The 19284-nt window shown below is 39.2% G+C and overlaps 2 protein-coding genes across 2 annotated transcripts in view; one reads left to right on the top strand and one right to left on the bottom strand.

Annotated features, from left to right (window-relative positions):
* The first annotated feature begins 23 nt into the window (after nt 1-23).
* On the top strand, nt 24-14321 carry LOC110055075 (fibroblast growth factor receptor 1-like). Its single transcript, XM_089287938.1, has 13 exons — nt 24-333; nt 4232-4368; nt 5230-5547; nt 5664-5834; nt 6290-6461; nt 6705-6922; nt 7173-7357; nt 8234-8326; nt 8904-9005; nt 9595-9809; nt 10375-10415; nt 11768-11864; nt 11937-14321. Exons 2-13 carry the CDS (start codon nt 4242-4244, stop codon nt 12127-12129), a joined length of 1932 nt encoding a protein of 643 aa, XP_089144064.1. The 5' UTR covers nt 24-333; nt 4232-4241; the 3' UTR covers nt 12130-14321.
* The window catches only part of LOC110055061 (uncharacterized), a 40067-nt gene continuing 33171 nt past the window's right edge, over nt 12389-19284 (bottom strand). The window contains exons 12-19 of the mRNA XM_089287939.1: nt 19154-19261; nt 18591-18941; nt 17900-18146; nt 17109-17443; nt 16584-16673; nt 15400-15613; nt 14462-14667; nt 12389-12599 (exon numbers count right to left, since the gene is read on the bottom strand). Of these exons, the coding sequence (XP_089144065.1) occupies nt 12462-12599; nt 14462-14667; nt 15400-15613; nt 16584-16673; nt 17109-17443; nt 17900-18146; nt 18591-18941; nt 19154-19261 (1689 nt within the window). The 3' untranslated portion in view covers nt 12389-12461. The remainder of the gene's footprint in view (nt 12600-14461; nt 14668-15399; nt 15614-16583; nt 16674-17108; nt 17444-17899; nt 18147-18590; nt 18942-19153; nt 19262-19284) is intronic.

The following is a 19284-nucleotide window of genomic DNA, read 5'->3' as shown; positions in this document are numbered from 1 at the left end:
ATCTCGTTCATGGGACATATTACAACCAAGGATTCCGCATTAGATCCAATTACGTTCATGGCGATTTTTTTCAAATACGGCCTTCGCGGTACCTTTTCAATTTCAGACGTAAGACAACGTGCTTTAGGGAATATGCCTGAAAATGTCACAGCCTGAGAAACCAACAGGTGCAAAAACAATGAACACCTGAATGGTATGTCATTGAAGTTCCAGCTTCAGTAAGCAATATTTCACAGAGCATCAAGTGACATTTCGCCAAGTAACGTGAAATATACCATTTCGCAAGGTTCGCAAAGTATCTTGAAGTAATATTTCCCAGTGCCAACATACAAGGTAAGATTTCGCAAAGTATACTGAGTTGCTATCTTTTGAAACTCGATTTGGCAAGTTGCCATACAATTTTAAGGTAACTTAAAGTACCATTTCTAAAGTGGCAAATAATTTCGCAGATTCAATTGAAATAGGATTTCCCAAATTACAAAGGCCCATTTCGCAAAGTATGTATCAACCATTTTCAAAACGTTTTGGCAAAGTTATTCCTCGAATTGTAGAGCAAAATTTCACAAAATAAAAGTATAGTATAGATGAATCATTTTTTTGTAAAGTAGGGCGTTTCATATGGGCGACGGAAAATATTAAAAACCACCTCGATAAGATGAGTACCCCATTGAAAATATTTCACTTTATCTTTATTCATCAGCACTTCGATATTATGTTTTTTGATATTCTTCTCTTCTTGAATCTCATCTTGATTCTCTCTTTGAATCTGATTCGCCGGATTGCTCCTAAATTTCCAACTTTGGCAGCTTTTCAAGCTTTTTGTTACACCGTAAAACAATATAAAATGTAAACGTTCAACACAGAGTCATATATTTTGCAAACACTAGCGCTTTTTGGGCCCGAAATCTCAAACTCATGCGTATGCCAGATTTGAAGTCAACGGCTTTAATCAAAATTCTTCACAAACGTTGCTTTTAAAGCAATACCGTACAGAAAAATTGGCGGCCTTGGTCGGTTCGTGTTGGGAATAACCATGTGCCCTTGGTCTTACTGTGTAAGAAGTCTTGGATAGGGCCCTCAACCAGCGGCCTCGGGCCATGTAGTGGGATTCATGCTGACGTCATTGTTTACATTTTTGGTCATTTGCATACAGCTTTGCGTACAGAAGGAAACATGTTAGATATGAATTGACTCCAGGCAGCTAAAGAGCTAGTGAAACTTAAAACATGGTGAAATTTTTAGCTCTTCGGGTGGAATATTCAAGGGGAAATTGTCTTTCAAAAACTGCAAAATTTCTGGGTGGCAAAAGCGTTAATGAGCTCAAACATTCTTTGTAACATTTTGAGTTTTTAAACCCGTATGCACAAAAAGTACTCAATACATCAGGCTCATATTCATTGGCAGAGCTAATCGTATTATGACCTTTCAATATGCAGAACTAATTTATTGGTAGCTCCCTCTGACACTGAATTGCTTATGCTAATGAGGCAAATATTGTAAACAATAATTACCCTATTCAAGACCGAGGGAACAGTGTTTCCCAATACGGACCGACCAAGACCGGTAAATAACATATATTTATCATTCGATGTTTTTTTCTCTCTTCCTTTTCATTGGTCGAAAACCCACAACGAAAACTACCTACAAATAATGGTCTGTTCATGCGTAGTACCGTCTAAACGCGCTTAGCTGTAAATAATATTCTGCTCATGCGTAATTTAAAAAAGCGCGCTCTCTGGTGAAAAATGGCAGATTGCTTTCCTGAGCTGTCAGGGAGTGATTTAAATATGAAAACTAACATGGCGATCGGATGATAAAAGAGTTATTGAACTCGGTTACCGCAAGGTATCGTAAGTTGTCGGTGGCAAGTAGATCAATTAATTGATCTACGAGACAATCACGAACTGACGTCCAATAATTGTTAAATACTATGGTTCAATACGGATAAAATAAAGGGTTTAACATTTGTGTTGTGAAATCCTCCGCTTAAGGTCTGTGTTAAATCAAACTTACTCTGCAAAACAAAGATGGCGTCTAGTTCCCAGTGCTCCTCGGTTTGAAGGAATGAATAGGCCTTGCTTTCGTGCGATCTTAGCATCTTCAGTCAAGTAAGATGGCTGTGAAGTGATACCAATGATATCATAGGTGATATCAATGATATCACAAATGATATCATTTCGCTGCATTGAACTTCACAGTTTGAATGGTCCAATCAAATGTCTCTTTATAAATGGCTTAAACCAATCGTGTTGCACATTATATTTCAGCTGACGTCAACTTCAACAATGAGCAATTGCTTTCCAGTTTTCTGAATGAAATGGCGGCTTCGGCGAGATTTTATTCTAGCTTCTGAACACAACATTGCTCGTTTTACTAAAGAAAATAGGAGGCGCAAGAACTTAATGGGTGTTTACAGAATTTTTTTCTGTCTGTGAGAAATAAGGTTGGCTGACTTGTTGTGATCGATCATCTCCACCTGTCGCAACCATCGAAAAAAAAAATCTGGAGAAAAAACAGCAAATATTCTACTACCAGGTCAGCCGGTAATATTTTGCTTGCAGTTTTGCCTTTTTATTTTTTGGTTACTTATTCTGTTTTCGCCTTTATTACAACTTTATTACTAACACCTAGCTATGGGATACATCAGTTATACAGTATACCACAAAAAGTAAATTGCAAACCTATTACTTACAGTGAACATTTAAGACATTCTACTATACTACATTAACGTCCCTACATTACATGCATTACCTGAACTATCGCCAAATTTATCATGTTTTGTTGCATCAGTTTTCATTTGCTTATGATTTAATGATGATGAGAAAAGTTGCATGCAATTGTTTCAATTTTGTAGTGAGACTTAAGGTAGCTTTGTATGCCAGCAAAATCGAGATTACGTAGCGTAACCCTAAATCCTAATCCTAAAGCCATTTCACATTAATATATGAAAACCGTGACTAATAAAATAATAGAGTTAATCGTATTTTTAAAGGGCGTACAGTTTGTATAGCCAAGAGAACAGATCCAAGAGAAAGCTCTGCTTCAATTACTGTCAACTCTCAAATTCAATTCTTGGAGCGCTCCAGAAAAGGAAAATCCGGTCACAATACCAAAACAGGTGCTCTGTGGTTTCAGGTTTGTTGTCACAAAAGACAACACTCATCACAATCCTTAATACCCATTTTCATTGACAGTAGATTAGTACCTATAGTCTATGGAATATCTTATATTGAAAGCTCCTAAGCTTACTAGCACTTGTACATGAGAAAGGATTACTGTAATAGTCAGTCCAATCTCTGAAGGATACGGCCGGAAGATGTTTGTTCCATTCACGCTGCACCTTAGTGGGCCCTACGGAAACTGATCTTTGCAAGGTATCATAAGTGAAACTGGTCATCCTTTTTATTTTAAATAGTCCCTCTGTATATCTTGAGATTTGACCACAATTATCCGTTAACCAAACTCTCTAATCTCTGATTTCCAGGATTTGTGAGCGCATAATACCATAAGCTTGTAAGAACGTACACTTTAAAATTACAGTCATTCATCAATTGGGCTGATAACACGGAAAAACCGGATTTATCTAAGAGGCCATTGACGTAATGCTAATTATTTTATATACCACGACACATAAAACAAGATTTGTTTTTTATCTTATTCTTTCTATCTTTTGTGAAACATTATTCCACAATGGCTGTAACAAGAAGTCGCTGGCTTCTACAGATTCGCGCTAATGATTTAAAAACATTTCTTCAGAAAGTATTTTCCAATGATTTTTTTTTGTTTAGTAACGAAACATCGTCCCATTAAAGGCGATCGAAAAACAAGAGAGAGCCTTTTCCAGTCTGCCTGGCGATTAACGTGTCATGATTTTTTTAATCCAGGAGATCTTTAGAGCCTCTGCGAAAGATTTAATATCGGTCATCTTCAGTCCAACATCTTCTATGTCAGGATGAGGCTAAATGGTGCGGGTGCTGGGTGGCCACGCCGTGCGTCGTGTGTCGTGCGTAAAAATAAAGAAAGATTTTATCATATAGTTCCAAATGGTTTTTAGATAGGAACTATATTTTTTTTTTCTTTCTTATATTTCTGCCTTAAAGTTAGATGGAAAGCGCGTCGTCGGAAACTAACCCAATATTACCTATTAATTAGACAGCGAATTACAGGAGCTTTGTCTTAGGTTTGCTGTAACTATTATTGTGACGACTGCATGTTTTATTTTTCTCCTCAGAGCCATCGCAATGAGGATTCTTTCCCGAGAACATTTCGAGCGAGGAATCATTATCAAGGCAATTTTTCATTGCGGATTGATGTTCATCGGAATCATAATGCTACAAGCTTGGCCGAATGAAGGCATCTCACAGTCAAGTACGTATAACCATAAGATACCATCTTGTAAGCAACAATGATGTTCAAATTTTGGCCAGAGAAAAGTTCCTATCAAACGCTTTTTTTGAGTCAGTTCTGTATCTTTATTCCATCGCTCATTCAGAAACACTGTCCATGAAAACATTTTCACGTATTGAAAAATATCTCTGACTGGGATCTGTTTATCTTCTATGACAAAACCTCGCCCTTTTTTACAGGCTAAATATCAAGGAGTATCCAAACGAAATCTAATCGATAAATCTTTCACGAAGTAATGTTGGCTTCAACGCAAAGCTAGTGCTGTTAACGTCACCATGGTTTCAAAGACTACACACAATGGTGTCGATTACATGTACTACCTTCAAACGGTTAAGAGCTAATATTTTATGGCCTTTCCCATACTGACTACTTCAACATGCCAGGGCCAGAATATTAAAAGTTCTAGTCCTTAGCTAATGAAGTCATTTATCGTGTTTATTCATTTGTTGTAAAGGAACTCTCGCAGAGTTCATAAATCAGTGGCAACCCTCCTTGCCTTAATGTGACAGATATTCATCAAATTAATTTTGCGCAGGGCTCTGTACTATTATAGTAAAGCCAATAAACAACTGTGTTTTATGACTGTACCGATACGGCCCGATGACAACATCTTTGCCTGGGCAGCCATTCTCCCGCAAAAAATAAAAAATATATATATACTAGCGAAGCGGTAAACGAGCGATAATGAATACCGCCAGATAAATGCAAGCTGCAGATTTGAGAACTTCTCATGCAATGCGCAGCAAGAACCACAATCTATGCAGGTTGCTAATTTATCTCTTGACTTCTCTATTAAATGATGATCTCGCCTTTTCTACACAGATAGCACGGGGTTGCATCCGTATGAACCAGTCGGTTGTTTCCGAGATGCCAAAAATCCACGCGCACTACCCATATTAGTCCGTAAGTACCCAATCAACTATTCAGAATTGGCCACTTCACTCGCAGCCATAATTCAGGCGTGTGCTGCTAAAGTGTATGAGTACGGCTTCTGGTATTTTGGCGTGGAATATCGCCACGAGTGCTGGAGTGGGGCGACCGGTGACAAGACATACAACATACACGGGCTTTCCGACAATTGTTTATGGAATTATAGCGTGGGAGATAGATGGACGATATTCGTTTACCGCTTTGTTGAAGGTTAGCAACGCAATCTTAAACGTCGTTTTAGAGCATAAGCCGAACAATTTTTAAAGTCAACAGTTTATACACTTTTTAAAGGTTTCATGTCTTAGATTGTTTCTTCTAATCATCAGTGAATGGCAGTTGGAGCCATTGGTCGTCATGGCAACCATGCAGCGTGACGTGTGGAGGAGGACACAGGACACGTGCTCGCATGTGTTCGAATCCAGCGCCAAAATGGAACGGAAAGGATTGCCATGGGGCAAATATCGCCACAAAAAGGTGCAATTGGCAGAAATGTAAAGGTAGATAGATGCCTTTATTTGTAAAATTTTTCGTTAAAATGATTCCAGCTTATGTTGATGCTCAAGTATGTCCAGCCTTGCTTTTCACTTCGGAGCTGAGTTAGATTATCATTTGAAGGTGGCTCTGAATCTTAAGTATAGATTCAAACCTCTTTTACGCGGACACCAAAGAGGTAGAACATGTAGTCATGTAGAGGTTTCACATATAGTCATAAGACTTTGTAATATTCATGTTGTTTACTGCTAAGGTACATTCATAGCATTATTGAATACATTTGTGAGATAACTGCTTCTAAAGTAAGTCACAAGCGGCATTGAAATAGTAATAATAATGATAACAACAAGTTTAGAATTAACTGATTCAAATTTAAAAGGTAAACAAAATGAGGTAAAATATTTTTGTCAAAGAAACAAATTCATTTTCTGCATGGTGTTGTCGCATTTCGTCCTTTCAGTGTATTCAGGCTCTACAGGAAGTAATCTTCTCAAGAATGTAACTCATCATGCTGAGAGCACTGGGGAAACCTCTTTGCCACTGGTTGCGAAGATTGTGGGCAGCTCGCTTTTGGCTTTGCTATGTTTTAGTGGAATATTTTGGTTTGCTTTTAGATATCGTAAAAAGAGTAGGTCAGTATAAAGAATACTCTTGGTTGGCTTCAGTAAATACTGCGTGTGGTTCATTTACGAAAAAATGTGAACTTAGGTAACTTGTGGGTAACTTGTGTGACGTATGAACTTTTTGCAACACAAGAAACACAATAAACACAATAAACAATGTTTAAAAGGTTGTGGTCTAGACCACAAAAAGGAATAACAATAAATATTAATTAACAAGAAAAGCAAAAGAAATATTTTCGATTCCCTATTCAGATCCAATCCAGAACTCTTTGATCCGTTTGAAGTGCTTTTTGATGACATTTCCCTGGATAAGATTATTGGAGAAGGAGCTTTTGGGAAAGTATACAGTGGCAGGCTTTTAAAACAACCCATACAGGTTGGAAAAGGAAGGAAATCTTCCCAGAGTAAGACTGATAAGGAGCAGCAGCAAATGAAGATGGTCCTGACCGTTGCTGTGAAAATGTTGCAAAGTATGATTTGGTTATGTCAGCGTTTTATAACCTATTCTTAAAACGACCATTCAAAGTCTTGACAAAGGCAAAATGAAAAGTCGCAAAGAGTGATATATTTTGAGTGAACCATTTTGGTAATCTCATTAAATAGGCAAGGAATTGTGATCGTGATTGACGTTTCATTTATAATTGAAGCTCGCCCATGTATTTCTGAGGTGTTATGTTTAAACCTTGTAGTGAAAAATGCCTTTTGTTTTTGTTCTACTAGATGGTGCCGTAGAAGAACAAATGCAAGATTTCCTAGAGGAAATACAGCTCATGAAACAAATCGGGTATCACCGGAACATATTGAATTTATTGGCCTGCTGTACTATGACAAATCCCATGTTCCTTGTACTGGAGTTTGCAAAGAATGGGGATTTACTTCACTACCTCAGGAAAAGAAGAGATCAGGTGACGTGAGATAATTGAAAATCTTACCTCCCTTATAATTCGGTCAGTAAGTTCTAAAAAAACCGGCCGGCCTACAAAACAAAAGTTTTTATCAATTTAATTCACTACAGTAAAATGTAAATGCAAATTTAATGTCAAACACAGGGAGTACTTGCGCGATCACCCGAGCCAGAGGCTCAAGATAAAGTGCCTGGCAATAATCCAGATCGAATTGGAATTTAGCAATGTTGGTTTTTGAGGAAAGGGGAAAACCGGAGAACCCGGAGAAAAACCTCTCGGATAAAGGAAAAGAACCAACAACAAACTCAACCCAACAAATGACGCCGGGTCCGGGAATGGAACCCGGGACACATTGGTCCGCGCCAACCCTGCTCCCTTAAAGTCCAACCTCAACTAACGAACATCTCTCTACAACGAATTGTTTTGGGCTATCATCTCCCGTTATTAACTTACATTTTTCTATTAAAATAGTGTCAAGATTTCATAAAAATATCGTTTTCCCACGCTCTTTATAAACCAAAATTTTATAGATGTGAATTTCAAGAAAACGTCTCGCCCGTATAGCATAGAAAACCATGAAATAACGACTTTAAAACAAAAGCTAAGGACCTTACTCAACCATACTGAAGCTTCTTCTGCTAACCTAGCCTTCTGCGATTTGAGAGAGCAGAAATTTTAGCCACCCCCCCTAGATTGTCGCCCATCGCAGGTTACCCCTCCCCCCGCTAAAAGGTTTTTGTCAGGCTGCCCTCGTTCATATAATTTGAATTAATATTTTAGGTGAAGAGAGACATTGTGAGAGTAAAGACTTCTGCCGAGCACAACGCCTCACACACTATAGAGCTTTCTTCTACTTTGGTGTTTTCATTTTTTTAGATCAAGCAAGCTTTTGAAGCAACGGGAGAAACAGCGCCCGAACACTCAAGATATCAAAACATAGGAGTCTTAGATGAAGAGAGCTTACTTGATGTAATTGTTTTCGTTTTACTATGTTTATTCTCTTTGCGCCCTTTGTGCCTCAAAGAAGAGAGAGACTGAGGCAGCCAGCGAAGTTCTGAAGTTTTGGCTGTTTTGCATTAGAAAGAACATTTTTTCCCATAAGAAAAAGAATCTATTGTTCCCGCCACGCAACATGGCTGCGGTGCAAAACCTCTACAGGTGGATTTCTGTTCGATGGTCGCACCTGCACCCTTTGTAAATAACAGTAAATTTTCATAATTTATTTTGAATGTTGCTATAGGTCCTGTTATATTCAGTATTGTTTATCATGAAAATATAGTTTATCTGTTCTGAAAAGCGAACAGTCTTCCGAGAGCGAAGCTCGAAGAAAACGGTTAGCTTCGAGGAACAAATAGCGTCCAAGGACAAAATGGAGGCTTTTGTACATATGTCTAATGATTAATTAGGCTCCACAGGTTTGCACCGCAGTTCTCCTGCAAACTTTGAATGAAAAAGTGCTGAAAAAATATCACATTGATATTCTGCAGTTTTTTTGTGTTAGTTTCGATTGATTGATTGACTGATTGATTGATTGATTGATTTTCAGTGTACCAGTGACATCCAAAATAGTGCGGACAATTTACATGAAGATGATACCCTCAGACCCGCTGACCTAATGACGTTCGCATGGCAGATAGCGAAGGGAATGGTACGATTTTGTTTAGGTTAAAATATTGCTCTGATGAGGGTAATGGAATCTCAGTTAGCAGTTAAACTTTCAGAACGTTCGGCCTTTTTCTCAGCCATCAGTGAATTTTGCAGATCTTAGCTATCAGCAACAAAAAAGCACGTCATTTCTCAACAACCTGTTAAAGTTTTGACCTATCTCAGCCCGTTCAGATCTTCTTTATAATGTGGAGATTGGCCACAATGTTTAAAATTTACTGTGTTAGGGCTGTGGTTCTTTGAAATGACCAGGATCAGGATCACTGATCAATAATTAATCCAAGATCACTTAAAAGAATCGGTGAATCCACTCCATGCAAGGTTTTATCGTCTCCTTTGATGCACCATGATCCGTGATCCGTGATTCGTGATCCGTTATCCGTGATCCTGATTCGAATGACCCTCGATCATTGATCAGGTGATTGATCCTGGTCAGAGTCTACCCAAAAACACACACCCTGATATTTTGACGGCTTTGTTAAGAGATCGTTGTTTCTGTCTGCTAAGAAAGTCACTTTAAATTAACAACCGCTTTTGCAGTAACCAAACTTTCCCTTTCTTATTTTACACAGGAATTTTTGTCGTGTAAAGGATTCGTCCATCGTGACCTGGCGGCGAGAAATGTTCTCGTTTGTGAAGGCAAGCTAGTGAAGGTAGCCGACTTTGGATTATCGCGTAACGTGTACGCTGGGAAAGTGTACCATTCTACACAGACGAGAAAACTGCCAGTCAAATGGATGTCACCGGAAGCCATTCATGATCAAGTGTTCACGGCAGAGAGCGACGTGTAAGTTAAAAAATATCATGTGAGGGGAGTCGGCGAGGTTCATAATCAGCGGTTTTAGAAGCGCTGTTTGGGGAGTGCTAATTTAAGCCCCGTCTTCACTACGCCAGAGAAATTTGAAAACGGAAGTTTCAATCTGAAAACGCACAAAATGTATTCCATCCACAATTCGCCGAAGGAATTTAAAAGCGCAACAATCATCGGCCATTTTGAATTTGTGGTTGAGGAAAACTCGGACAGGGAAATCACGTGATAATCGTGACGTAATCGTTTTCTAAAAGCTCCGTATTCGTGATGTTTTCTGTCCACCCTAAAACGCAAACCCGACGTTTTTAAATTCCTCCGGTTTGTGAAGCAATTTCGAAAAGCTCCGTTTTCGTGACGGATTAGTGTGTACGGTAAGCCAAAACGTAGAAGTTGCGTTTTCAAATTTCTCCAGCGTAGTGTGGACATGACCTTACAGCAGGCACGTTTCCAAGTTAGGCAAGTTGCTAAGTTTGGTCGATGGTTTTTCTTTTCTTTTCGCCTTCGAGGTATTTACAAATATCTATGTTATTGATACCAACAGGTGGGCGTACGGCATCGTACTTTGGGAGATTTTAACAATCGGTGCGTAGCAACTCCACTTTTGACCCTGTGAAATAAGTAATATGCATGCTAGGTAGTGTATAAATGAAGTTATTATAGTCTGAACTGCAACCAGGTAGAACATTGGTAAACTGATCCAAACAGTTCTGCTTAAGCCCCGGCCAAACGATCGCAAGATTTCAATGATAATAATAACAATAATAATAATAATAATAATAATAATATCATTATTATTATTATTATTATTATTATTATTATTATTATTATTATTATTGTTAAAAGCGGCAAGACTTCAAGGACTTATAATAATAATAATAATAATAATAATAAAACTTTATTGAAGTGTCAAACCATGTAGCCTCAGGGAGAAACCCATACTAATAAGGGGACACAGACTAATACAAGATACAACACTGAGAAGACTAAGATATCTACACTAAACTATGAATAATACAAAATGCAGTCTAGAATGTTTTAAAGACAAAGCTAAACATTATAGGTGCAACATATCGCAACATTGTTGGGCGCAACACGTTGCACCCGTTTGGTTACCCTGTTGTGACGTGTTGCGACTTTTTGGGTGTGGTTGGCTCAAGTTTCATAGTGGTCAAATTTGAGTCAACAATACCTAACATGTCACAACACGTCACAACAGGGTGGCCAAGCGCGCGCAACATGTTGCGCCCAAATGTTGCGATCGATTGCTAAGAAACTACCTGAAAATTAATAAAAAACTAGAGAATTTTAAAAACCTCGACCTCAGGTGTAGTTCGATGTTACACTCCACTTTGCAGGGAAGTCAGAAGGTTATGTATGGCAAAATGGCTAAATAGCTCGTTGTATCGTAGGCTCGATTTCCGCCGCTCTCTCGTGTCTTGGAGCGCGGTCTTCTTTCCCGAACAGCGGCTGGTAATCGAGACTGCTTGTATGGCTATGGATGTAAAACTTTAAGATAAACTATAACAAGTACATTGATGTGAGATTATAAGCTAGCTAGGGTCAGGCCTGGTTAACCACAACATGGTTAAAAATCCCAGCTGGGAGAAGACTAACAGTGCCCTAATAAATAACATGCTCTCGCTGCTCAACCCACCCCCACCCCTTCCGGGTGTGACTGCTATATGAAAAGGTCAGGGATGCTTGTCGGAAAATTGGAATTAGACCCCCAAAGGAGACCAAAATGGCGTGGCTTTTGAGCTTTATTTGACCACTATAAAAATACCGCTTGAAACACAATAGTCTTGATAACCAGCCACTGTTCAGGAAAGAAGCCCGCGCTAGTAGACCGGACTCAAGAGACGCGTGGAAATCGAGCCTAAAAACGCCTCACAAACTGATCTTTTTCTTTAATCTCCTTCTTTCTTTGTATCTAGGTGGGACGCCATATCCTACCATAAGTAATCATGAACTTTTGGGGGCTCTGAAATCTGGATACAGAATGGAAAAACCACAGATTTGCTCAGATGAAATGTAAGCCTCCTTATTTTGTAGCCCCGTTCTCTTCATGAAATGATGACTGACTACTAGCACTCATTTTCTCAGGTATGAATTGACGCGGCAGTGCTGGAAAGAAAATCCCGCTGGGAGGCCTTCATTCACTGACATCCGGGAACAACTGGAACGTATGATGTTACACAATTGTCCTTATTTGGATATGGCTGACGGAAACTATAGTTACGCACCATGTTATGACACTCTCAGTGACGAAAAAGCGGAACTGGAAAGTACTTTGTAACTTAGATGTAAATTTGTATGTATGATTTTTCGACGTGATGACATGTCCTACAATGTTAACCCTCAGATCCAAGAGTAGATTCATACCTCGCCGTGAGGTGAGGGAGATTTTTTTCTCTGGACATTCTGCGTTAAGTAACTCTCATTTTTCAATAGAAATAACCCTCAACTTACGCCATCTTGGATCCGCCATCTTAGAACGCACCAGCCTCGCAAGAGGTCAAGAACATGATAATAGAGTGTAAAAAACAAGACGTCTGTAGCCAATATTTCTTCATTTTATTCCTGTAAATCCTCATTTCACTTTGAATTTATCTATATTTCTTTTCTTTTCTAATTGCAATGCTCTGTGGGATCGTAAGCTCTTTTCTGGCTGGGGCTTCTGCAGGAGGCATCATCAGGTCCCGTGGGATAACTTCCTGACCAATAGAAAAAGTACGCCCAAACATTCATTTTAGTGAACTTGGTGAGCTGAAAAAGAAAAGTAAAAGAAGTAAGATAGGTTAAGACATTTATTCCGGGGGGTACTCCCTATAACAGGGGTATCGAATGGTCCAATTCAATTTGAAAGTGCTCGCAAAATTTGGTCTTTGCTCGAATTGCTCGCAAAAATTAGATGAGTGCTCGCCTGCTCGTGCTCGCAAAATTTTTGCAACTGCTTGCATGCTCGGATTTTTGTTAAAATTCTCTGCTGTGTAGCGGAGGCATAATTTGCATCATGGAAACAAAAATTGACACTGGAAACAATGTTTCCGGTTTGGCAAACTGGGAAACATTTGAGAAACATGCACGCGCCATGAAAGTTGCTGGAAAAACGCTTCCTCGTTTTGCTGACGTATTATTGAAACTGACCGGCCAAAGTTCAGTCCCAGGTAGTAGGGTTCCCTACCTGCAACATTTTGCTTGTAAAGGCGGGCTATCTTTAACCCTCTTGACAGGGAACCTACTTGCTTGTAAACAGGGCCTTAGAAAGCTTCAGATCTCCTTTAGCGTCCACCAACTGACTCACGTGAAGCTAAGTGAAGTAATTTTGCATCAAACAGCATATCAAACAATGCATAATTGGCTGTAAGCTGCTGGGAAAACCGCGAGATGTGTATATTTAATCTTGTACCAAGTTTGTGATACTTATGTGTACCAATGTATTTGTTGTGCCTCTTTCCTGACTCTTACATTTTTAATTATTATAATTACGGTCACCCAACTAGTTTAGCTTTTTAGTTATTTTGGGTGTCCCACTACTGTATGTACTGTACTGTTTATTTATATATTTATAATTATAATCTTGTAAATTCTTTTAGTTGTTTACAGTAGTAGAAATAAACTGTTGCTGTATTTCCGGAATACGGCAGGCTATGGGAATACCTTGGATTGGTTGAACCGCGATAAGATCTTATTATAACATGTTCCCTGGCTTTGCGCCTGTTGTCCTGGTTTGGAGTTGTCAGCCAGATTACTTGGCGCAAAAAAACGTTTTAATTACTAAAAGAGAGATTCCAGCTAACGGAAAATGTACGAAGTGCTCGTACTCGCCCTCTGTTATTTCTAAAGTGCTCGCTGCTTGCATGACAAAATTGATCACTGCTCGTGCTCGCAAAAATAAACGCACTGCTCGCATGCTCGCAAAGACCATTCGATATCCCCCTATAATGGCCTATACGGGGAGAGGGGTGCCTCTCTCAGGCTTCAGATATATAAAAGGGTAGGGATTTTTCAAATTGAGGTATATGAAACTGTAGGGAAATCAGAGTATATTGACTCCCGCCAGAACATGAACTGAACAAGTAATACTTGTTTTCTTTTGGTTGACATCTCATCCGGTAATGCCTGATGTTCCCCCATTATATTGTTCATTAACTTCATTCGAAGGTTTTAGAAAAGTATGCTGTGTTCTAAAGTAGGTATGTGAAAGGAGTGCCTTTTTTTCAATAAAAGGTATACGAAAGGGAGAACTTTTCTGGCAAAATGGCATACAAAATTGAAGGGCAAGGGATTGGACATCGGGACGGAGACCTCCCTAAAAAACTTTCTAGAGTATCCCCACCCCCTGAGCATTTATTTCACCTCACAAAAAATACGGAAAACGTAACATAAAATTTTAATTAGCCTTAGGCCAATTGGTTATGTATTTTGTTAGGTCCAACTGATTTCTTACGCCAGATGGGCAAAATAAATTTTACGCTTTGGCAATAATTAAGTTGTGTGTGTAACTGCGATGGGCAATCATGTCTTCATATCTTTCTCTGCAGTTCAAATATATGATCTTTCATATATTTACTTGTAGAAGTACTTATATGCCCACGAGGCTAATGGAATACCCCTATAGTACTTACATCCAGGTCTTTACAGTTCTTGTCTGTTAAACCAGCACTTGTACATGACAATTGATTGTCCACGGGTATCTGCAGCTCGTGAGTACCAAATGGACTTTTACATTCCTCATCACCCAGGAGGCGATCGCGGACGCACTTGCTCAGCGGATTACTGCACATGGGTTGCCAGCGTTGATCGTCCTTCTTGACGCAAAACAAGGATTCCTCTGTTTGGGAAGAAAATCCATTGATTGATTTCAAACTGCGATAATTGTAATTAAGAAGCGATGGCTTAAATTCTTATACCACGTGTTTCAACAGTAAAACAAACAAGTGTCTCTATTTTATCTATTACAATGGAACCCCACTTTACGGTCACCTTGTTAATACGGTCACCTCGTTATTACGGCCGCTTTTTCTGTCCCGGCGAAATGCCCATACATTTTCTTAAACTGTTGATGCGGCCACTCCGTTAATAAGGCCATAGGCCACATTCTGAAATCTCAACCTGTATAATCCTCTATAATTTTACCCCGTTATGTTCATTTTTCCATTGTCAATATTTAATTCATACACTGATTCATGTTTCATATCTGCATTCCGGATGCTTATTAAAGAACATAAGTTTAGAAGAGCGATTGAGATACATCTGTTAAGAAGTCACTCAATTTAATTTTGACCAGTCGACAGGTTTGACCCTATCCCGTTAATACGCGACCAAATACGAACAAATTTTCTTGGCCCTTTGTTGACCACATAACTGGGTTCCACTGTATTTTTTTAGTTAGCATAGCTCTATTTGAAGTTTTACATTTTTTAAATTTTTCCTCGTCGATTTTATGGCCCGCGCACTTCACTTTTGGACTAAAAATCGATAAGGGAGAACTCGGTCCGTAACTTGCAGTATGGACCTCGAACTTGGTTAGAAAGAGATATGTAACGCAATAAGAGGGACTTACTTCTCTGTTGAGTCTTCAACTTGCACCTTTGTTCGTCGCTGATAGAAAACCGGTTAAACTTGATTTTCCTGTATGAACCTATAGGCTGACTGTATTGCTTTATGTTACTATCTCCCGCCCTGAAGTACGAAGAGCTTAGATGACGAACCTTTAGATGGACGTCAGCGGGAACATTGGAAGGTTGTTGGCTGGTGCCGGTCAACTCAACATACAGCTAATTACGAAACAGTACAGAGAAAAACATGCAATGCTAGTAGATAACATGCAGACAGAGTAATTTTAAAGGCCAATTATGAATTTAGCTTAAGCTTGCTTCTCGAAACACTTAAATGGGACAAACTAGAAGTAAGAAAAATGCGGCAAAAAAACAATTCTTAATGAGTTATCTCCAGTGTTCTTCCAGAACCTATTCAACGAACGTAGCCCAGACTATAATTTGCGAAATTCTTTCGGTAAAGTAACATTGCCCATGCCGCGTAATAATTATTTGAAATATAGTTTCAGTTTTTGTGGAATTCATTACCCGAGGACATCAGAGAAATTAATTCAATTGGGAAATTCAAGAAGCAACTCAATCGCGTATTTGACTTATCGGGGGTACTCCCTTATATGGGCTATATAGGTACGTGCGGCCCTTAAGGGTATGGTTTTCAGCCGTTTTGGTCATAAATAGGGTATCATAGGTTTGCACTCTAGTCTTGAATTGGGTATGTTTTTAGGAAGAAGCTATTTTTTCATCATTATCGATAAGACGATCAACAAAAGCCCTTCACAAATTATGTTCACGGTAATTTAACACTTGTCTGATCTAAGACCCTCATCTAAGGAACTAATTTTAAAGCAGGTTTGGAACAGGGGATTGATTCAAGGGTTAGGTCGTAAATAGTGTGTCGAATTTTTGGTCAGGTCATAAATAGGGTAAGGAAAATCGCAGATTTTGGTCTTACATAGGGTGAGGGCTTTGGGAAGCGGGCCGCACACCCCATCAAATTTTTCTGGGCGTACCCATCCCAGGTTTACAAGAAACTGGCCACTTCGTGAAATGGTTTCCATTGTGACCTTGAGATTGGTAATGAAAAAACCTCGTGCAAAGTTAATCAGGTCTTATTCGAAAATTTTGGTTAAGAATAGTAAAATACTCTTCAAGTTTTATGATTTTAAGGGAGATAAGATAATTTTGTTACCTTTAATAGTCGGATGTTGTAGCAAGAAGAGCAACTCTGATCTATCTTGATACTGAATCTCGTGTAACCTTTGGCAATACCGTCAAATACCTGAAACGCAACATGGTTGTTTTTATATCAATGGCAGAAAACCCAGAAAACTCAAGTGCAAAAATAACAGATACAGATGCCTATCTCTGGCAGATATCCGGGAAATACTTCTAGTCGCTTCGTGCTACTGAAACTGGAATATAAGTGCCGGCCCGATGGGCGTGCACTTGGCCCGTATGCAGACTTATCACACGAGAAGTCTAAAAATGCGCATCATTCTGTAAACATTATTAGACGGGTATCTAAAAAAATTAGACCAAAATGCTTAAATATTAAAATGAACCAAAACTAAAGTATTCTTACTAATAACAGTCTCTGTCTTTAAGCTCTTACTAGCAAATGGCCATAATTTCTAATGAAAACTGGCATTTCTCTTTGAAAATAACCCTCATCACAGACATTTCTACCTCTCCTAATCATTACACGGGAACTTACATCCCCGTTCGTGGCTTTGTCAAAACTCCATTTCTTGATATTGGTTGTGTAAACATTGTTCGTGAAGCACTGAACCGCTTTTGTTTCAGTTTGTTCCATGCTTCGTAGTACATCTGTAAGCTGTATAATCCCATTCAGTTGTCCGGTGCCACGGGCACTCTCAGTTGCTATGCGTTGGAAATTTGTCAGAGGATCGTTTCCTTCCCACAATGTTCGGAACCTGAATGCCTTGAAAAGCTCATAGACGTTTACCATGAAGGAGTATTCTAATTCCCTGTATGTACTCAGCAAATTGTCCATGAACCCGAGTCGAAGATTCTTTGTAATAGGAGCAGCTGAAAGACATGAAAAATTACAAAGTTGTAACAGGTAGATAAAGATATAATTTGTGACGACTGAAGGACGAATTTGTCAGAAATTACTATTCTGACGGCACGATGGAGAGGCTCGCGGGGTGTCATGGGACATTTAGGGTCTATTTAGGCGTTTGGCGGGAGATTTAGGTCATCCTAGGTCGGACAGTCTTCGTGTTCGTCCACTTTTAATTTGCAGTCCAAAGCAATATATAAACAGATAAGAAAAGAGTTATTTTAAAGAGGTTATCAATTACTTATTATAACTTATCTATATGTAGGAATGTGCAATTAAACAGAAATAAGTCCTAGCTTGCCTTTTTCACAGGTTGATATTTAAATCAGAATTAAAATTTCTTTTAACTGTCTGATGTTCACCTTCGACTTTTGGTTTCGCAAAAGTCAAATTTTCTAAACAAAGGAGAAAACATTCCTTACCTCCTGGTTTCCCTATGTCACGTATTGTCTTTTCAGTTTCTTCTAGGAGGGGGATATCAAAATTATAACCTCCAATCTCATTGTCAAGGTCCATAACCTCCCCTATCAGGTCGATACGTGCTGCGCCTGCGATGAAGAAGGACTCAATGAGCCGTTTGAAGCCTGCCACGTCCTGAGGTAGTGCAGCCACGTCCAACAAACAAACCAACTCCTCGGCTAAAGTTTCCTTGTTCAGCTCAAGATTGGCCTTTGGGAAAGAAAGACCGCAAAAATAAGTAAAATAGTACCCTGGTTGCAACTTCATTTTTGTAAAGAAAATGTTGTTCGACCACGATTTAGCCTGCGTAAAAAGCGTTCCTGTATGAGACGAACGCAATCGGGACGAGCGAAAGAGATTTTTCGCATCCGGACCGTGCGAAAAGTGGGGCGAGAGCAAATTTCACGCTACACGATTTCGTTCAATTCGTGTGGGCTCGCTTAATTAATTAACCACGAATCACTGGAGTCTTCTCCTTGATCTGATGGCTTTGCAATATGTGGGACGTAATAATTAAGCACCTTCAGCTTTCTCATTTTACCGCAGTTCGTTGTGGTAAAAGCAAAAACAGAAATCATTAAAAGGTTTTAAATAGCATTATACACCAAAACCATCAGTCAAATTCGTTTCCTACTACTCTTGATAAATGCATACCTGCATAACCCCTGGGACAGAATCCACATCAACTTGATCGAAGTCCAACTCACTTGAGTCCTTTAGAGGCTTGTAATTTTTTCCAAATGTCAACCATGTCCGCAGACTTTTTTGATAGCTACTAAGGGTTTTAAGACATGCTTTTCCGTGCTGACTTTCCGCCAGGCCGAGTGCGCTATCTATAAACGCAAACGGGTCTTTTGAAGCTGCAGCGCTCACAAATCCCGTCACACCTTGAAGAATTGCCAAAAAGTCGCCATGGTGAGACTTTGCTGCTTCCAAGGTCTCAGGGAGCTTTGCCTCAACCTCCTTTATTATGCCCGTCATCTGACTCTCTAACTGTTGAATTGACTGTAACAATAAAAACACCAGTTTGTGAAGCACATTAAACAGCATAAATACGAAATTGAAAATGAGCATACACAAAATAAGAAAATAAGAAGACAAAGAAAGAAAACATGAAGGACGAGAGGAACGGAAGAAGGGAGGGAGGGAAAACGAACGGAAGGAAGGAAGGAAGGAAGGAACAAAAGAACAAAAGAAAGAAAAAAACAGAAGGCTACCTTAACATAAAGTCTTTTTTCGCTATTAGCAATGTTCCTGGCTTCAATTAATCGCTTCTTTTCAGCATTAACTTGCTTCCTGGCAACTTTGGCCATCTTTCCGGCGAGCTGTAGCACAAAAATGGCAAATT

Source organism: Orbicella faveolata, unplaced genomic scaffold, assembly GCF_042242905.1.
Source record: "Orbicella faveolata isolate gen_17 unplaced genomic scaffold, um_ofav_v1 contig_15, whole genome shotgun sequence".
NCBI lineage: Eukaryota > Metazoa > Cnidaria > Anthozoa > Scleractinia > Merulinidae > Orbicella > Orbicella faveolata.
Note: the sequence above shows the minus strand (reverse complement) of the source record. Positions and strands in the feature narration are given on the sequence as shown.